Source organism: Amphiprion ocellaris, chromosome 11, assembly GCF_022539595.1.
Source record: "Amphiprion ocellaris isolate individual 3 ecotype Okinawa chromosome 11, ASM2253959v1, whole genome shotgun sequence".
Lineage (NCBI taxonomy): Eukaryota > Metazoa > Chordata > Actinopteri > Pomacentridae > Amphiprion > Amphiprion ocellaris.
This window is the reverse complement of record NC_072776.1, coordinates 16,379,913-16,397,713: the sequence shown is the minus strand read 5'-3', so window position 1 is coordinate 16,397,713 and position 17,801 is coordinate 16,379,913. Positions and strand designations below refer to the sequence as shown.

The 17,801-nt window shown below is 39.1% G+C and overlaps 1 protein-coding gene across 9 annotated transcripts in view; it reads left to right on the top strand.

The window, feature by feature from the left end:
• Window positions 1-17,801, top strand: part of lrp1bb (low density lipoprotein receptor-related protein 1Bb) — a 279,672-nt gene that overhangs the window by 182,718 nt on the left and 79,153 nt on the right. For all 9 annotated transcript variants that reach the window (XM_035952736.2, XM_055015178.1, XM_035952733.2 and 6 more), the window contains 10 exons: window positions 237-331; window positions 3,673-3,822; window positions 9,889-10,029; window positions 10,141-10,266; window positions 10,431-10,562; window positions 15,317-15,451; window positions 15,795-15,924; window positions 16,759-16,885; window positions 17,048-17,199; window positions 17,633-17,757. In XM_035952736.2, coding sequence (XP_035808629.2) covers window positions 237-331; window positions 3,673-3,822; window positions 9,889-10,029; window positions 10,141-10,266; window positions 10,431-10,562; window positions 15,317-15,451; window positions 15,795-15,924; window positions 16,759-16,885; window positions 17,048-17,199; window positions 17,633-17,757 — 1,313 coding nt within the window. The remainder of the gene's footprint in view (window positions 1-236; window positions 332-3,672; window positions 3,823-9,888; window positions 10,030-10,140; window positions 10,267-10,430; window positions 10,563-15,316; window positions 15,452-15,794; window positions 15,925-16,758; window positions 16,886-17,047; window positions 17,200-17,632; window positions 17,758-17,801) is intronic.

Here is a 17,801-nt window from a genome sequence, read left to right as displayed (position 1 = left end):
GGGATCAACACCTTGTTGTAAAGAAACTATGTTATACAAGCTTGAAATGTTTGGGCTGATTCTTACAAGGTTGTCAGATTGAACAAATCTATTGGCTTACATTCAATTTGTGGTTCTAATTACATTAAAAAAACAAACATAAAACAAACAAAGCATGCATTGATTATGTTGTAAACCTCATGATAGCTTGTGCCTAATTGGATTATTGCCTGTTTTCTTCACACCTTCCCACACAGAAAAATCTATTGGACAGATGGCAACACCATTAACATGGCCAACATGGATGGGAGTAACAGCAAGGTCCTCCACCAGAATCAGAGGGATCCTGTAGGTCAGTATGAGAGCTTTAGAGAGCATACAGAATGAGACCTCCTATTTAGCTATACCTGATTTGATTTGAATATAAATAACCAGATTAAAGCATTTGCATGATTTGCCCTGTTTTCCCAGTAGCTCGGGTTGACTCGATTTGTTTAACAATTGGGCTACTGTGTGTTGGCTCTCTGCAAAACCAAGACACAAAACTGTGTTTTGTTTGGTTCTGGGTGAGTTTAAGGTAGTTTAATTCAAAAAAATCTTCCAGCATCAACAGCTGTGCCCCTTTATGCACCACATTGCATCTGTGTTCCTTCTTTCCAAATTCATTTGAAGTAATTTCCCCATTTGAACTGTAGTGTGACAAAGATAACCCAATAAAGATTTAACATGAAAGTTACAATAAGCTCAGTTTGTCCTAATCCATTTTAATCAGTTTATGTGCACGTAGTGACTTTTACAAACTGTATCGTATGTGATATTTGTAGCTGTTGACATTTAATCTGTATCAACATCAACAGGAATCAGAAAGAAACCTTCTCTTCTTCACTTGTGATGCTATCTCAACAGGCAATGTCAAAGTCTCTCTTTGAGTAAAGGTGTCAAAGTGTCTGGTAAAGCTTATATCATTCCATGCTGGAATGTTGTTGAAACCTACATCAAGGTTACATTGGAAAAGCATGTTACTTCTCTAGACATACATCATTCACTATTTCTTTCTTAGTTGAATTACTTCCATTCTAATCAAATTTAAGGGAAAAAAGCGCCCAGTTTCTCTTTGCGCTGATTGTGCCCTTGTCAGAAGATGTCTGACAAGTATTTCCATCCATTTACAGACAACATGATGGCTTTTAAAGGTTTTACACTATGCTTTGATGTTGCAACTTCTTCTTAACAAGACATCACTCTACAAGTATAGCATAAAAGGATCCATCGTGGCACAATGTTATAGCCAGAACTGCTGCTTTTCAAGTGCTTTGTAATGTTATTGGCTTTATTGTGGACTGCATATTGCTTTAATCGATGCTATCCCGCATCCATCTGCTAAGGGTTGCCTTCTACATAGCATGATGAAGTCTTGTGTTCTGCTTTACCTGCTGCACACTGCCTTTGTTGCCTTTGAAAAGCTGTACAGCTCTGCAGCATTGTTCCAACCCACCCTGCTAGCTGTAGTGATTATGTCTTCTTCGCTCACTGTTGGATTATTCTTTAAACTATTCACAAGCGTGGACACGGAGGTGCTGTTGTTTTTGTACCTGTTTTTTAATCTTTTTTTTGTTATTTTCCTGCTCACACCGTAGCAACAAGAACAGCAAAAGATTTACTGCTGTAGAACCCTGTTTTCTTTGGAATGGGTTCCTATTTATTTAAGGTTTTGTGTGATCCTTTCATTATAATGATGTTAATGATGTGTTTTCCACATTAAAAGAAAAATTGTTACATGTGTTCTTTAGAACATTGGTATCTTTACAGTGTACTGAGGGTAAAGTAAAAAATGTGAAAATCAAAATTAGAAGTCATTTCCTATAAATCAGAACTGGGTATGTTTAATTTTATGTCATGACAGAATGAAGAAAAGATCAATAAGAAATGAATGAACTATGTTAAAGACTTAAACCTAACCAAGACTGATTAGCATGATTGACTACGAGAATTAGTTCAAGCAGTCCTCCTCTGCTGTGATGTACTGACAATAAAGTGATCAGTGCAGAATCTTTTTTCATTTATTTCAAGGTCACCTGTATCCATGTGCATAGAATAGAACAGAATAGATTGCTTTTTATTGTCATTATACACACAGAATGTACAACGCAATTAAAAGACAACTTTTGTGGTGCAAAGTACAAATAAAACAAATTTTATTTAAAAAAAAAAGTATAACTATGTACACAAAAAAAGAGCCGATAAGACAGAAAGAAGCATGACAGCAAACGGCAGCAGAGATTAATATGTTGCACAAGAAAATGATCTGTTCAGTACCCATATTGCACTTGGGTAAAACGTGGTGGTGAATCTGTAGGTGTGGGCCTAGATGGATCTGTACCTTGTTTCTGAGGGCAATGGAAGAAGTGCAGTAATTTGTTGAGGTGTGGCTTTTGGCAACTGCGTCTTTCTTGCTGAGATGATGTTGTAGTGTGTATTCGCATAGCAATCTAGTCATTGCACAGCACAGATTTCCAGAGAGATCATATCTCTTGCAATTCACGAGGACCAATGATTAGTCACCGCTGCCTGATTTGAATCTTTTCTACATGTTCATTAGTCTGATATTGCTATTATTATGCTCATCTCTTTGACTTTTGAGTGTAAACTCTTTCCCCACATGGATCCATGCTTAAGTAAGTAATTGCAGCTTGATTTAGCAAAAAGCAATCAGCTGGTCTTCATCTCTAGTAGCTGTTGTTACATAGCTCAAGGTCAAACTCCCCATTCGTCACACAGAGCAGCATTGTCTTCTCTGTATTTCTTCATTCTCCCAGGCCTGTCAGCAGTACAGATAGCGGGGCGCGCCATATTTCACTGGCTTCATTTATGATTATGGGTTAGACCTGGGGACAAGAGTAAATTAATGACGCATTGTGACTGTGAATCTGCCAGACATAAATCCAACACATGGTGGGAGACAGTAAGTTGTCCAGAGGTATACAATTGAAATTGCTCCCAGCTCCCACCATTAAGAGTGATATTCTATGAAAAACCATCATGTCATCATGCCAAGAGAAAAAAAAAAAAAAAAAAGCAGCGATCCCCATTCTTGTGCATTTTTCATGCCAGCTGGAGTTCTTTTAAATAAATCCTCCACACATACTGTACGTATGAGCAAACATTTCTATTCACCCCCACTCAACCAGAGGCGTAGAAAGTGCAGTATGTAAATGTAAGGTCATGCGGCATTGAAATGCACTGTTTCAATGCTGTTTAAGTGAAAGTAAACATTTTTTAAATTATTATTTTTATATGAATTCACTGTGTAACATATTTATTATAGCCAGGATTTGTAGCTATTTGTATCTTTTTTGCCACATTATGAAACTCAGTAAAGTTTAAAATACAGTTGAGAGAAACAGATTTTTAAGGAATAATCTTCTGTCTACTGTAATGTCACAAATTACAATATTTTAATGATAATCAGCATCAAACATTTATGTAGCATGTATAATACTGATCAAGCTCTTATGTACTATTTTTTGGATTTTGTTAGAATTTTATTTGTAATTTGTTCTATATCTCTGATGATGAACTTTGTTATTGATTTTCAAAATCCTGCTGTGTTTAAAAGTCAAGCCCTGTATCCAATTAAATCTTAGTACAATGAGTGCTCACCTGGTGTTCTATTTCCCCTTTTCTTCTTCTCAGGTCTCTCAATAGACTTCACTGCCAACAAGCTGTACTGGATCAGCTCGGCCAATGGCACAATCAACAGGTGCAATCTGGACGGCGGCGGGCTGGAAGTGCTGGAGTCTCTAAAGAGGGAGTTAGCCAAAGGCACAGCTCTGGCCGTGATGGGTGAGTGGAGTTTGTCACAAGTGCATCAGATTGCCACTGGGGATTACTCAGAGAGTGTGAGGAGATTACATGTTTAACCAGTTAAGTGGCTCGAGAATGGAACCATTTAGGCAGTCCGTGCAATAGTTGTGCTTCATTTTGTGCGAAGTGGCAGGGGCATTAGGTAATTAAAACACAACGCAACAATGACTCATGATCAATTTCCTCGCCCCTCTCATAATGAAAAGGATGGTGGATGTTCATTACGTTTAGATTCTCGGTATCCGTGCTGAATCCAATGTGTCACGCCATCCATCAACTCATAGGTTCATTTAGAAACCCTGTGAAATATAAGACACCATGCTGTGGATGAAATCTTGCTTGTACTTAACATCAAAACATGCATGTAGCTCACAGGGTTTTTTCTACAAATCAATTCTTTCCATCTCCTCCTCTTTTTTTCCTACATGCTCACAGGCTGACAATTAGTACCACTTTACACTGCCTTATACCAGTGTAAAGTGGTAGTTGGTGATCAGATCCTCAAACAGTGTTCAGCTTGGTGGCATGTGTCAAAGTAGGATCTGTGAATGCCACGACCCAAGGTTTCCCAGCAGAGGTTTGCACTATATCAGTCTGATCAATATGATGCATTTCACTCTGTCAGCGGTTTTAATGTTGTGACTGATCGGTATATACTTCAGACAGGTAAGAAATCACATTTCAGTCATTTTGCTCTTCAATGTCTTTTTTTTTTCTAGCAGAAAAGCAGAATTAGAATTTTAAGTTGTCTCACTTCTGCACTGCTGCAGTCTTGACAATTGGAAGTCTCCCAGTGAGCTATGTGAATGCATTTTGCTTGCCAAGATTGGTAATGAGTTGAGAGAAACATACTGAGCAGAGAGTTGTTGGTTGTGTGTGTGTGCCTGGGACAAATTACGTTTTTTTTGGGGGGGTGTGGAGTTTCTGAACGAAAAATAAAATCTTAAAAAGTAAAATGAAACAGTGTTGCCAGGCTGGTACTTTGTGTTCCTGAAGCATGTTATTAATCATGACAGGACTTCATTTCCTGTGTGGTGGGTATCTGTCAGCATGTGCGGAGAGCATTAATTACAGTGTTACGGAATAACACAGCAGTGGTAAAATGGAATCCCAGGCTTTTGTTAGCTGTTAGCATTCTGCAACTGTAAGCCACATCTTCTGGGTTCATTTTTATGAGCATCTCTTACGGTAAAGACTGTGACTATGGAGGAATGGACGTTGGAGGCTTCATTATTGCATTTCACAAATGGGAGATAGAATGCAGGCTGACATAGACTAATGGCTTGGCTCCTGCACAGGAGCAGGTACAGCAAAACAGTGAAATGATGTCTGTGAGTCTCCATCAATCACAATTAATGGCATTTTGTTATGTTGAGGAAATTGAATGGCGAAATGAAAAGCACTGTACTGTAATATTATTGCATTTTGTTAAGCAGAGAAACTTTACAGTGGTTCAACGTCAGCAACATAGATATAATATATAGTAAATATAGTGTTGAATAATCATAAAATCTGTTTTAATTACTTATGGCATGGGATGGTTGTCTTCACCCACTTTTTGTATACTTGCTGATCTATCAAAGTGCATAAAGCATGCAATGAGGCCGAAGATGTTTTATTGAGTGTTAAAACAGTGTGGTTTAGTAAAGGTTTTACACATATTTGCATGCCTTTCAAGCAAATTAGAGCAGCTAAACACTTAGTATCATGCTCATCAACTGTTTTCTGTCAGACATTCAGTTTCTCATACCAAGATGCATCCCTTGCTATAGACTATTGAGCATAAATCTCTAAAAACCTGTGGGGTCAGCTAAAAATGAGGCTGGAGGAAGACAGCACGACAGCAGCCAGACAAGTCATTTTCTGCTCCTAAGCTTCTTTTGTTGTTGGCAGAGACTCTTGGTGATGACCATTACAGAGAAATGTCTCTTCTGCAGATTTAGTTTTGTCTACATGGTGTAAGATGCAATTAGGTGCATTTGCTGACCATTTACTCTGTTTACCGAAAATGTTCTCCATAGTCTCCTTTCTCTGTCTTCTTTGTCCTTCTTGTTCAACCATCTCCAATTAAACACTAATTAGAGTATGAACAAATGTGCATTGCAACCGCTGTTTGGATTACAATACGGATTTACTGACAAATACATGCACAGTCTGCTTTGGCAGGCAAATAGATGGTAGGTGTCTTCAGATGAAGCTGGTAATTAAGGTCTTGTGTGTGTAGTGACTTAACCAATCAGCATGAATGAGCGTGTATCTAACAATGTTTCTGTTCTCTCTGTTGATCTGTGAAAGCCTCATTGATCAGTGGGTTGTGTTTGAAGTGGTTAAGGTTACTCCAAAGGACCATTATGTGTAAACATCGAAAGATTATTTACATGTGATGGATCTATAATTCCCTCACAACAGGATGTTATGGTAGACACACAATCAGAGGTTCAGAAAAGGTTTTGCAAAGATAATGCGCTTCTCTGAGAGGAATTCATCATGTGGCGTTTCTGTTACTGTTTGCCTTTTCATTTTGCATGTCTTAGTGGTTGTCCATGTTGGTTCTGAAAAGGTATAATGAAGGCAGTGTTAGAGACACAAGGTCAACCCACTCCAGTCCTAAAGCTCTGTAATAATTAGATTAGCTTGAAGGAAAAGTACAGCCTTCTATTTGGAAGGTGTGAATGATCCATCAGTCTTGACTTGCCTGGAATCAAACTAGCAGTTGAGGTGGAAATTGAATATGATGCGCCACAAGCGAGCAATCACACCTAGCCAGTGGTCCCCACGGCATCAAATTAACACTGGGTGCAAAGCTAATCTCAGCTAGCATGCCCTCTAGGGTGTAATGTTTTGTAAACTGCATGTCGACTGTCATTCTCACTCACGGGGATTTGTCTGATTTGTGGAAACAAGTGTCGCATTCCCTTTAAGGTTGGCATTCAGCCTAAAGCTATTAATTCAAGTAGGAATTGTTTCTGTTTCTTTGTTTGTTTTGTATATTAATAATCAAATGGCAAAAGAAGAAAAGCTTGTCCTTCTGCCTTCTAGCTACTGAAGCAAAATCTAAAGGACACATGCTGGAGCTCTTTATTGTAAATAAAATATATGTAGTTGAATTTCTTTACAGCGTATTGTCATGACTGCAAAATGATGTCTTTCTCATTTAGGATAGCTTACTTATATATTCAAGAGGGTATTACACTGCACCAGGCTATGTGCAGGAACAGTGCAACACAGAATGGTTGAATTAGCACTAAACATAAAAAGAAATTTACTAGTAAGAGACATCGCATTAAAAGAAGGAATCCTTTAATGAATGGTTGCTGCCGCTGTTTAGCAGAATAATTCCTCTGTGGAGGGTTTCTATGTTTCTCCTCGCTCTGGAGTTCACCACTGCGCCTAAAGCCTGGAGTAATGTTGCTCTCACAAGTTGTTTTTTAAATTTCAATCACCTTAAAACTTACCTTTTTGCTTCTGCTGTCTGCTTTTCTCAAAGTTTGTTCGTCTTTGATTAGTTGTTTTATTCTTATTGCTACTTTTTGGCATTGGCTCTTGTTTTCTTTCATTTGAATGAACTCTAAAGCACTTTGGTCAGCACTGTAGTTATTAAATTTTCTCTATAAATGAATAGCTTGATTGAATTTCACATGACTTGACTTTAAAAAAAAGTGTGATTCTTGTCTTATCCTTGTGATTTGTCAAGGAAGATGTTTCTTTATTATTGCCAAATTTCCCTCTATAAATATGAATTTGTCAATATGCTTTGCCTTCTCACAGTAATGGTCTATTTTTTTTTAGTTTTGACCCTGTCAAAAAGGACTAAAATCATGTCCATCTCTACCTCTTTTAAATTTTTCATTCAGTAAGAAGAGGGGACGGCTGAATCTTTTCCACTTTGCACTTCAATTGGTTTTTAAAATTGAGAGTTCCTGTCACGTTCGCAGAGTCTGTGGCAAAGTACTTGAACTGCACATCACTGATTTCCGAGGACAAAGGTGACAGTTGGTGGACAGTGTGGTGGGAGTGGGCTTAATGTGCTGGGGTCAGGAGCCTTTTGTGCATGTGCCTGTTTGCAAAGCCACACTCATCACTTATGCTCTTGATGGCAGCACTACATAAGCCTGGAGGGCTGTGTTCTCTGTCACACAGAGCCAGACAAGACAGCCACTCTGTTAGAGTAGAAGATAAAACATCATGACGCACAGCAACTACGGTACATGTTCTGCGTTGCTCTGGTACCAAGGGCATCTATTTGTAGACATACTGGGGGAAAATCACAGTTATGCTTATTTCACTCCACACTGGAAACTCTTGTTTTTGTTGAAGTTCATGGAAAGGCTTTGGTGGAGTGAAAAACCTCTCCCAAACATCAAAGTAACTCTGATTTAAGGCTGCAAGATGCACACATCATCAGCAGCAAGTGGGCTGAGCAGGGAACAGGGTATCCCACTCTTTAATCTCAAATCAGCTCAGAGAATGCCTCAATTATTAAGGGGCTTTACGGCATAAGAGTGCCAGCCTTGAGGGATTAGAGTGCAAGCTGAAGCACACCATTTGCACTTGGAATTGGTGATGAAGGGCGGCATTTGATTGTGCTATGCATATGTTTTGAAAGGCTTGTTTGCATCACAATGTGATTTTTCATACATCTGTCAGTGAAAGAGACATGTGGCAGTGTTACCAAAAAAAGTGCAACTGCATTTTGAATAAATCTCCATCTACAGTCATGGAAAAAATGATTAGACTACCCTTGTTTTCTTCAGTTTACCACTAAAAGTGTATTACCTGAAGAATACAATGAACACAACAAAAATGCAGCTGATTTCTTAATACTTTATGTCCTATTAGACATGCTTAAGCTTAATTGTATTCCCAGAGTATGTAAGAGGCCATTTCATATCATAAGCAGCACTGCACATGCAAAGGCCTAGAGTACATTCAAGCCGTAGCACAACTCAGAAGTTGTCAGCTCTCACATAATGCCTAAAACAAAAGAATTATGTGAAGCCACAAAGGCAGCCATCTTAGCACTGCTGGAAATTGGCATGAGTGAGAGACAGGTAGCGAAAAAAACTGAAGATCTCCAAGACAGCCTTTCATTACACCAAGAAAAAACAAGCCGCACATGGTACTACCACATTTCTAGCTGGTCGCGGCAAGAAACGTCTTTCTACCCCACGAGATGACCATGCATTCATCCACTTCTCTGTCAGGAATCGTCGTCAGACCTTCAGGGACCTTTAAAATGAGTGGCCACTGTCAAGAAATGTGACTTGTTTGGCAAGAACAATTTGAAACAGACTTCATGAAGGGGGTCTGAAGTCACACAGGGCAAGGGAGAAGCCCTTCATCAGCGAACAGCAGAGGAAAGCCCGGTTACTCTTTGCTGGGATCACAAGGATCTGGAGTTGTTTCAGTATGGGTGGAACAGGACAAACGCACAGGCCTACTCTCGAACACAATCTTCTTCCATCAGCTGGAAAACTCTTTCCTGCCTCCAATGACTGGATTTTCCAACAAGACAATGCCCCTTGCCACACGGGAAGGTCAGTTAAAGCCTGAATGGAGAACCAGAACAGTGGAACCATGTCTTGGCCTGCTCAATCACCAGATCTAAATCCAACTGACAACTTGTGGAAAATCATCAAACACGAAATGGAGAACCACAAGCCTGAAAACAAAGCAAATTAGTTTGAAGTTGTGCAACAGGAATGGGCTGCTGTAACAGCAGAACAGTGTCAGAAGGTGGTGGTGCCAAGATGCATGGCTGCAGTCATCAGAAACAATGGTTATGCAATCAAGTACTAACTCCTGTGTGTATCGCGTGACTAAAACAGACAGAAAAGAAAACATGAAAACAGTTAGATATCAGCTCTTATATTGAATGTTCGTGAGCTATTTTTGTTGTTATCATTATATTTGTCCAAACAAATGTACCTTTAATTGTATCAGGCATTAAAATGAACAAGAAATTGAAGAAAACAAGGGTGGTCTAATATTTGTTTCCATGACTGTATGGCCAGATTTTTAAGAAAATTTTGCCACTGGTTGTAGGTGGCAAACTCTGGTGGGCAGATGACGAATCGGCACAGCTGGGAACGGTCACCAAGAGAGATGGACGGAACGTGGTGATTCTTAGGAACAAGACGAGTGGGGTGGTTCACATGAAGGTATACGACAGGGAAGGTCAGAAAGGTAAGCGGGCTCCCACATATCAGCATGCAAACATACAGACACAGAAGGACACGCACTACCTACTTATGGTACCTTACTATTTGCTTTTTGCTGCTTGTGCTTAACATTCAGGAAGAAATCCCTGCCAGGTAAACAATGGAGGATGCTCACAGCTCTGTTTCCCTACTTCGGAGAACACACGTAGCTGCTCCTGCACCGTTGGCTATAACTTGCGCAGCGATCGCATGTCATGTGAGGGTAAGATTTCGAATTTACCTTGCGACATTCAATCCCCTCAATGGGAGGTTATGGCTCTACATATGTATGTGAATAATATATACTTTCGTCAAAGGGCATTCATAATTTTTTCATGCTGAAATGTCTGTATTGGTGGTTTAATAGGTCCCTCTGTCATTGTGTAGGTGTTGACTCATTTTTGATGTATTCCATCCATGAGGGAATCCGGGGAATAGCTCTTGACCCAAATGACAACAGCGAAGCCCTCATGCCCATCACAGGAACACTGTTTGCAGTAGGAGTTGACTTCCATGCAGGTATGACACCATAAAAGGATTTTCTATGTTAAATCAGTGTTTGATATTGAATATAAGACAGTTGAAATCCACTGAACCATGGCGAATTGCTCCGTCTGACATATCATTAAACATACCACTGCATGTTGTTTCTGTTTTAAATATACATGATATTGCAGGTAGGATGCTAAGTTTAATGTAGTCTTTATAGGTCTACATTAAAGAAAGCATAAAAGCATTCACTCTCCAAAGACTTTTAGTTCAAAAGGCCATATTCCCAGACTTTTATCAAACCATACACACATGAAACCAAAACAACGTTCCGTTACTTTGGCTGAGCAGCAGCAGCAGTGATCTCTGTGGCCTCAGGTAGTAATTACGCTACACCGATGCATTAAATTCTGATGGGCTTAACGTCTGAGCAGTGGAGGGCACTGGAACATTACCCAATAGCTCATGCAACAAACACAAAATCATCATCTCAGTACACACCAGCAATTGCAGCGTCCACCCACATCAGGTCAGCATATGGCTAACCTGATTACTGTGACCACAGACATCTGAACCCGCAGCAGATGTGTGCTAAAATGTAGTCAGGAGGTAGCTTTCTACTGGCTGGGAGTCACTAGCCGCAGGGTTCTCACCATCAACTGCATATAAAAGATGGATGTAGCCTCCAGGCCTGAAAAATGGGCACCGGCCGTCTTTCTTACAATCAGCAGGGTGGGTGACGCCTCTGGTTGCAAAAAGAAATCAGATTCTTAAGAAGTAGATGAGAAAAATCTCTATTTCTCCCTTGATTTTTAATCCCAGTGAACACTTACCTAATACATCCATGATCTCAATCATTAGTGAAAAGACTTTTTGAAAGTAGCATGGTGTTCACTTTGCAGATGGTAGTTCCATTTAGAGTAAATAGATGGTATTGCACAAATGCTGATACTACATTCAACAATTATTTTGCAATTTATTAAACAAATACTACATTATAAAAAGATAAACCTGTTCATGCTGGACTGTGAGGTAGTTTGTCTAACTTAGTTTTGCATATTCTTTTGCTGGACATTAATTTGCTTTGTATCATTCACCCTCCTAACATTAGAATGTTGAATTGTGGCCACAAACAACAGTGATAGAAAAATGTAATTTCTCCACCAAACTGCCCCCAGTACAGTACAGTAACTAATAAAAGCAAGTGTTAGCAGTCGACGGCATCTCTGAAACCTGTTTTGAAACAGCTGTTACCATCATTATTGGACTATGACCTGTTGACCTTTTGTCAATTTTAGTTGTTTCATTTTTCTTGTACAGTGACAATTACTTTAGAACCTTTGTTCATTTCTTTTTGCTAGGGGACATATTTGATGGTATGCACATGTGAAAAGTGATAGCCATTAAAAATAAAAATAAAAACAGTTATGATTTTGCAGTCAAAATATGGTTGGTTTAGCTGATTTTTTTTCTTATTTAAAAAGAAAAGATACTGTATGAGACATGCAGCAATTTACAGTTTGTGCACATAAAAGTTGCCAAGGTTGACTTTTAATGCTGATGCAACAACAGAAAGCATCAGGCATTTGATTTTCCTCATAGCTGTTGTAATGGCAAGAAATTTGCTATACTCTCAGTTGGATGATTCAAAGTGAAGTTTCAAGACCCCCTAAAGTGTCGGGGACATGGAATGACATCAAGCTCTTCTCTAATGGGCCTCAAAATGTCAAGTCAAAAACATGAAAGTGCTTTACTCCTAACAGCAGTACTTTAGTAACTAAGTAACTGTCACTGCATTTGTTCGGTTACACCATATAACACAACACACCTATTTTTACTTTCCATTACTTTCTTCCTTACAGGCCTGGGCTTCTGAATCTTAAAACAGTTAGGAAGAAGGAAAGGTCTTTTTAGTACTGTGCTTCATATATTTTTTGAATAATGGTCTATGAGCTTGTAGAGTGTGGTGTAGATGAAAGAATAATAAGTTCACATTACAGGGGAACCTCGGCATGAATATCATCCAACTATTTTCACACAAATCCATGAAACAATACCCATGCAAAGCTGTTTCCAAGATATTGTACCAAAATGAAGGTACCGTAACACTGCAAGGCATGAATCCAATAGCTTATGCCACTGTTTGTTACATTTGTGTTTCCTTTCGTATACTATATATGATAAAAATGATCAATTTATTACGCCGACAAATGCTATGAATATACGATAGGCTGGGGGCGTCCAACATATGTAATAGGTTGCTGCTGAAGCATGATAACAAAAGCTGGTAACACCAACAATAACAAAAAATAACAATGTTTAAAGGAGATTGTGTATGTACAGCCAGTGCCAACTATATATATACATGTTTATATATGAGCATTGGCAGCAAATTCTTTTTAGAAAACAGCAGATAAAAATTGCATATTTGGGTAATTCCACATGCATTCTATGTTTTTTTTTTATGTAGTCTTATAAAAATGATGGTATGGGATAGTAGGAAGAGTACATTTGCACAAGACGTCACTGAAACCGATTTATTATTACCGACCAATTGGATGTTGCAGAGGCAGAGAACTCAACAAGGGACTATTATCCTACTGACTAATGTCTCCTAAAGGCAGAAAACAATACCAGGGTATGGTCCACAACAGAGTCTGAGGATATATTGACATTGTTGTTCAATGCAATGAACAGCACAGATGGAATTCCGTTCACTTATTAGAGTGTCTCATTGAAAGTCTCACCAGCTGATGACTCAGCAGACAAAACTAACTTTAAGCCAAAGGTATTGGCATGGCAACTGGGGGTCATTGTGGTTTTAATCATTGTTGGTCAAACTTTTGTCCAAACTCAAGAACTGGTGGAATAATAAACATGAAGTTTGGTACACATGCAACTGGCGACCGGTGGATGAACCGCAATGATTTAATTATTACTCCAGCGCCACCAGCAAGTCTAGGTTTTGGCTTATCCTGTGAAATATCTTAACAAAAGATGGATGCAGACCAAATTCAGTACAGATATTCTTGGCTTCCAGAAAATGATACAAAAAGGATGTACTTTGCATTTAAATTCACATTCCTGCTTCCCAGTTGAATTGCTTTCGAAGTATTTATTGATGTGGTGCATATCAAATGAAACTGCATTGCTTGACCTTTCCAACAATGCTGGTTGCTTGTATGTGTGGAGATGAGAAGTTAATATCATATCAAAAATAAGAGCAGAGCCTGAGCTTTGTAATTATGCATGTTGTATTTTTACATACCGAAGTAATAATGTTCAGGTCAAACCTCTGCAAAGTAAAATCTTTGCTAGTTTTGTCACCCATTTTCACGCTCCGGTCCCCATCATCTTGTAACGTAGACTGCTGTCTTTCCAGATAAACAGCACAACTTACCCTCCGTTCTGTTACTAGTTGATTCTTTTTGGCAAAATATTATCCAGTTTTGAAACTTTAGCAAATTTCTGCATCGTCTCCTTCATAGGACTGAAGTTATATCCACTTTTTATGAAAAATTACCTCAACACAATGGGTTAGGTTTTTATTATTATTATTATTATTATTATTATTATTATTATTGCAATGAATGAAAAAGTTGTAGTTACAAATCAAGCGTGTGTCAGCAGTGGTGATCCAAGACTCTAGGGTGCCTAAAGCAAAGTGGGCAATGTGTCATGAATAATATTTATTTCTAGTAGACACTGAGCACAGATTTTTCACAATTTCTCAGTCATACAGTATTCCATCATCATAGTACTGATGTTGCCAGATTCTAGACAATTTTACCAACACAGTTATTGTTATATAGCCCTGGGCTCATAAGGTTAAATAGGTACTGTTGGTTAGTGACATACGATTATTGTATTCTGTATCTTTCCACCCCAAGTGGTGCACATGCCCAGTGAATTCACACAAATCCTGTATTTTACTTCATTTAAGCTTCTATATAGATGCTTTCCGTTTCAGAGAAAGTCAGAGAGTGCATGAAAACAAGAGCAAGTAGTATTCATGTGTAACATCAAATGTCAATCGCAATTCTGAACTGTGACCACAGCTTTTTGCAAAGACGAAAAACGCTAAATCCAGAATATAGACATTCCCAAAGCACAGAAAAAGATTGACAGTGGTCCTCATGTTTAGTGCTTTAGGATGTGAACATGCAAACGTATTATTACTAAGCCCAAAAGAAGCAACTTCTAGCTCTCACATATCATTTTCATGTCATTAATGAAGCCAGGTAGCCAGAGGGGAATGGATGAAAGCCCTGCAGCTGTATTCTGTCAGATGTCATCTACATGTTAGCAGAGTGTGAAGACAGCAAGGGCCAGAAAGTGCGATTAAATGTATGACACCATCTAAGCCCTTTAACAACTTGTACAGAACCAAACTGACAGTACAAGAAGATGTACTTGAAGACTGTGCTATAAAGAATATTACATACTATTTTATATGCTTATGTAATAGGGCTGTAAAATCATGAAGGGTCCATAACAGTTTTACCAACATCATGTTTTGCATGAAGCAATATACTACACTGTAAAATTTGGCCCATGACTGCATTTCCTGTCCAAGCCCTGTATGTCAACAAAGAGCTGTGCCTGAACTGTGGATATTTTCGCCATCATGCTTTATAGCAGCACACAACATCTGGTGAAATGGACCGTGCTGCAGTAAAATGTGGTTTCATGAGCTGCTTTGTTTGAGGGCATAAATACTTTTGTGGCAGTCGCATTCATCATTCCATTTTCTCTCATCATTAACTGTACAGTGTATTTTGCAGGAAATGACACTGTGTACTGGACAGATATGGGACTGAACCGAATATCCCGTGCCAAACGTGATCAGACCTGGAGGGAGGACATCATTACTACTGGCATCAGTCGAGTGGAAGGCATCGCTGTTGACTGGATTGCCGGTTAGTATTATGATTCCCCAGGCCCTGAAGTTATTACCACAGGCTATCCAGTTGCTATTGATTGTTGAAAATTGTCACTTTAGGTGCAGTGCCTCTAGTTATGGCATTGAGTAGATGTCTTTGTTCTGATCTGGACTGCCAAAATACATTACGCCTTTGTGGAAAAGTTGGGTATCCTCCGTAAAAAGTAAAATCTGTCACAGCTCAAATAAATGTGAAAAATTGGTTTTAATACACTGTATTTGTTAGTTCATGATAGAAACTTCTTGCGTATCTTGTACCCTGGAGGATCAATAAACCACTGCTATATTTACCCACCTTGCTATTGCTTCTTTCAACACAGGCAACCTATATTGGACAGACCATGGTTTCAATCTAATAGAAATCTCCCGTCTGAATGGTGCATACCGCTCTGTGGTCATATCTGAAGGACTTGATCAGCCTAGGGCCATTGCTGTACATCCACAGAAGGGGTAGGAAATGTCTTTCCTTGTGTTTTCATGTTTTTATTCTCTCCACATCGATGTAGTGTTTTTGTAATCAGTAGCATTCTTTAGATTTAAAAAGCATTTACCACAGAAAGAAGACATGTTTGATACATTTTTTGATGGAACTTTAATGTAATGATTGTCCTACAAAATCCAAACCAGGTAATTGCCCTATTGACCAATATCATCACTCGCCAAGCACTTTAGTAGTACTCCTACTTATTCATGCAATTAGCCAACTAGTCAATCATGTGGCAGCAGTGAAATCCATTAAATATTTCTGATGTAAGTCAAGAGTCATCAGTTAAGTTCACATCAAACATCAGATGGGAAAAATGTGGTCTCGGTGACTTTGATTGATTATTGACAGGCTGAGTTCAGTATTTCTGACACCGAAAAACCTTGGTCGAACGATAAGTCACAAGGAAATAGCCAGACTAGTTGGAGCTGACAGAAAGGTTACAGTAACTCTGATAACTACTCTTTACAACTGTGATGAGTTGAAAATTATGGCTACTTCCAGCAGGATAATCAATCCACAAAGCAAAAGTCACAGTGGTGTCAGAAACATGACAGTGACTTCATTGTCCCTTAAAATTTCCAGCGCTCACTGTTTGTTTACTGCTATTGCCATCTAAGAAAGTTTACAGTAGTGTTCAATTATAAAACGCCTTGACCCAACCACATCTGCAATACCATTAGAAAAAGTATTTATTTAGAGTAATTATTGATGAGAATTTTCTCTTACGAAGAAACAGTGGCCGACTAAATGAGGCCTGCCAACTTTACACTGTATTTTTGCGTTTTTATGTTGTACAGATATCTCTTTTGGACTGAATGGGGCCAGAACCCCTGCATTGGCCGCTCCCGCCTGGATGGTTCAGACCAGGTTACCTTGGTTAACTCAGGCATCATGTGGCCCAATGGAATTTCCATAGACTATGAGGTATGGTTGCACTCTGATGCACAAACAGTGTCTTCAACCTCGTCCAGCACCACTCCACCTCTATATATTGCACCTCCTACCTCATCTTACTCTTTTGTGGCTGAAATATGACTATGCCTAAGAGGCTCGGTTTGTGATAAGAATTTTAAAATTACCTTCCAGGAAAGTACATTATATTGGTGCGACGCTCGCACAGATAAGATCGAGAGGATCAACCTTGAGACAGGTGAGAGCCGGGAGATTGTACTGTCAGTGGCCAACGTAGACCTCTTCTCAGTGGCTGTGTTTGGGCCTTATATCTACTGGTCTGACAGGTAATTTATTATTTTCTTAAATGCATACATAAGCATTGGCCTGCAAAGCCTGTAGAGCAACCTGACATTACCCATTTCCTTTAAAGGTCCCATGTGAAAATATAGCACATGAGACCTTTTAAGGAAAAAGGAGGAACAGTAATCCCTCTTAGTGATAGTCACCACCTATTTCTTCTAAATACTCCAGACAAAATTTGGGATATAACAATGGAAAGAAGCTTTATTGTGTTTCTTATCTGCAACAACTTCAACTGTGTCACGCCTGGATGACTGTAGTCTTGGATTTTGCATTATTATTGTCAGATAAAATTATTATTCCCTACAGTATCTGTGTCTAACTTTGTCCCTGCCTCAGTCAGAAGTCACAATATGGTGTTCTTCTCTGAAACTTGAACCACTTTTTTTTGCTCCCGTTTCTCCTGATGCCATTCAGGGCTCACTCCAACGGTTCAATCCGTCGGGGCTTCAAGACTGACACTAGTGAAGCCGTGACCATGAGGAGTGGTCTAGGGGTCAATCTGAAGGATGTGACAGTCTTCAACAGAGGCAGAGAAAAAGGTAGATGTTTCACCTTTACAGTTTAAGCTGTGACTTTTCCTACT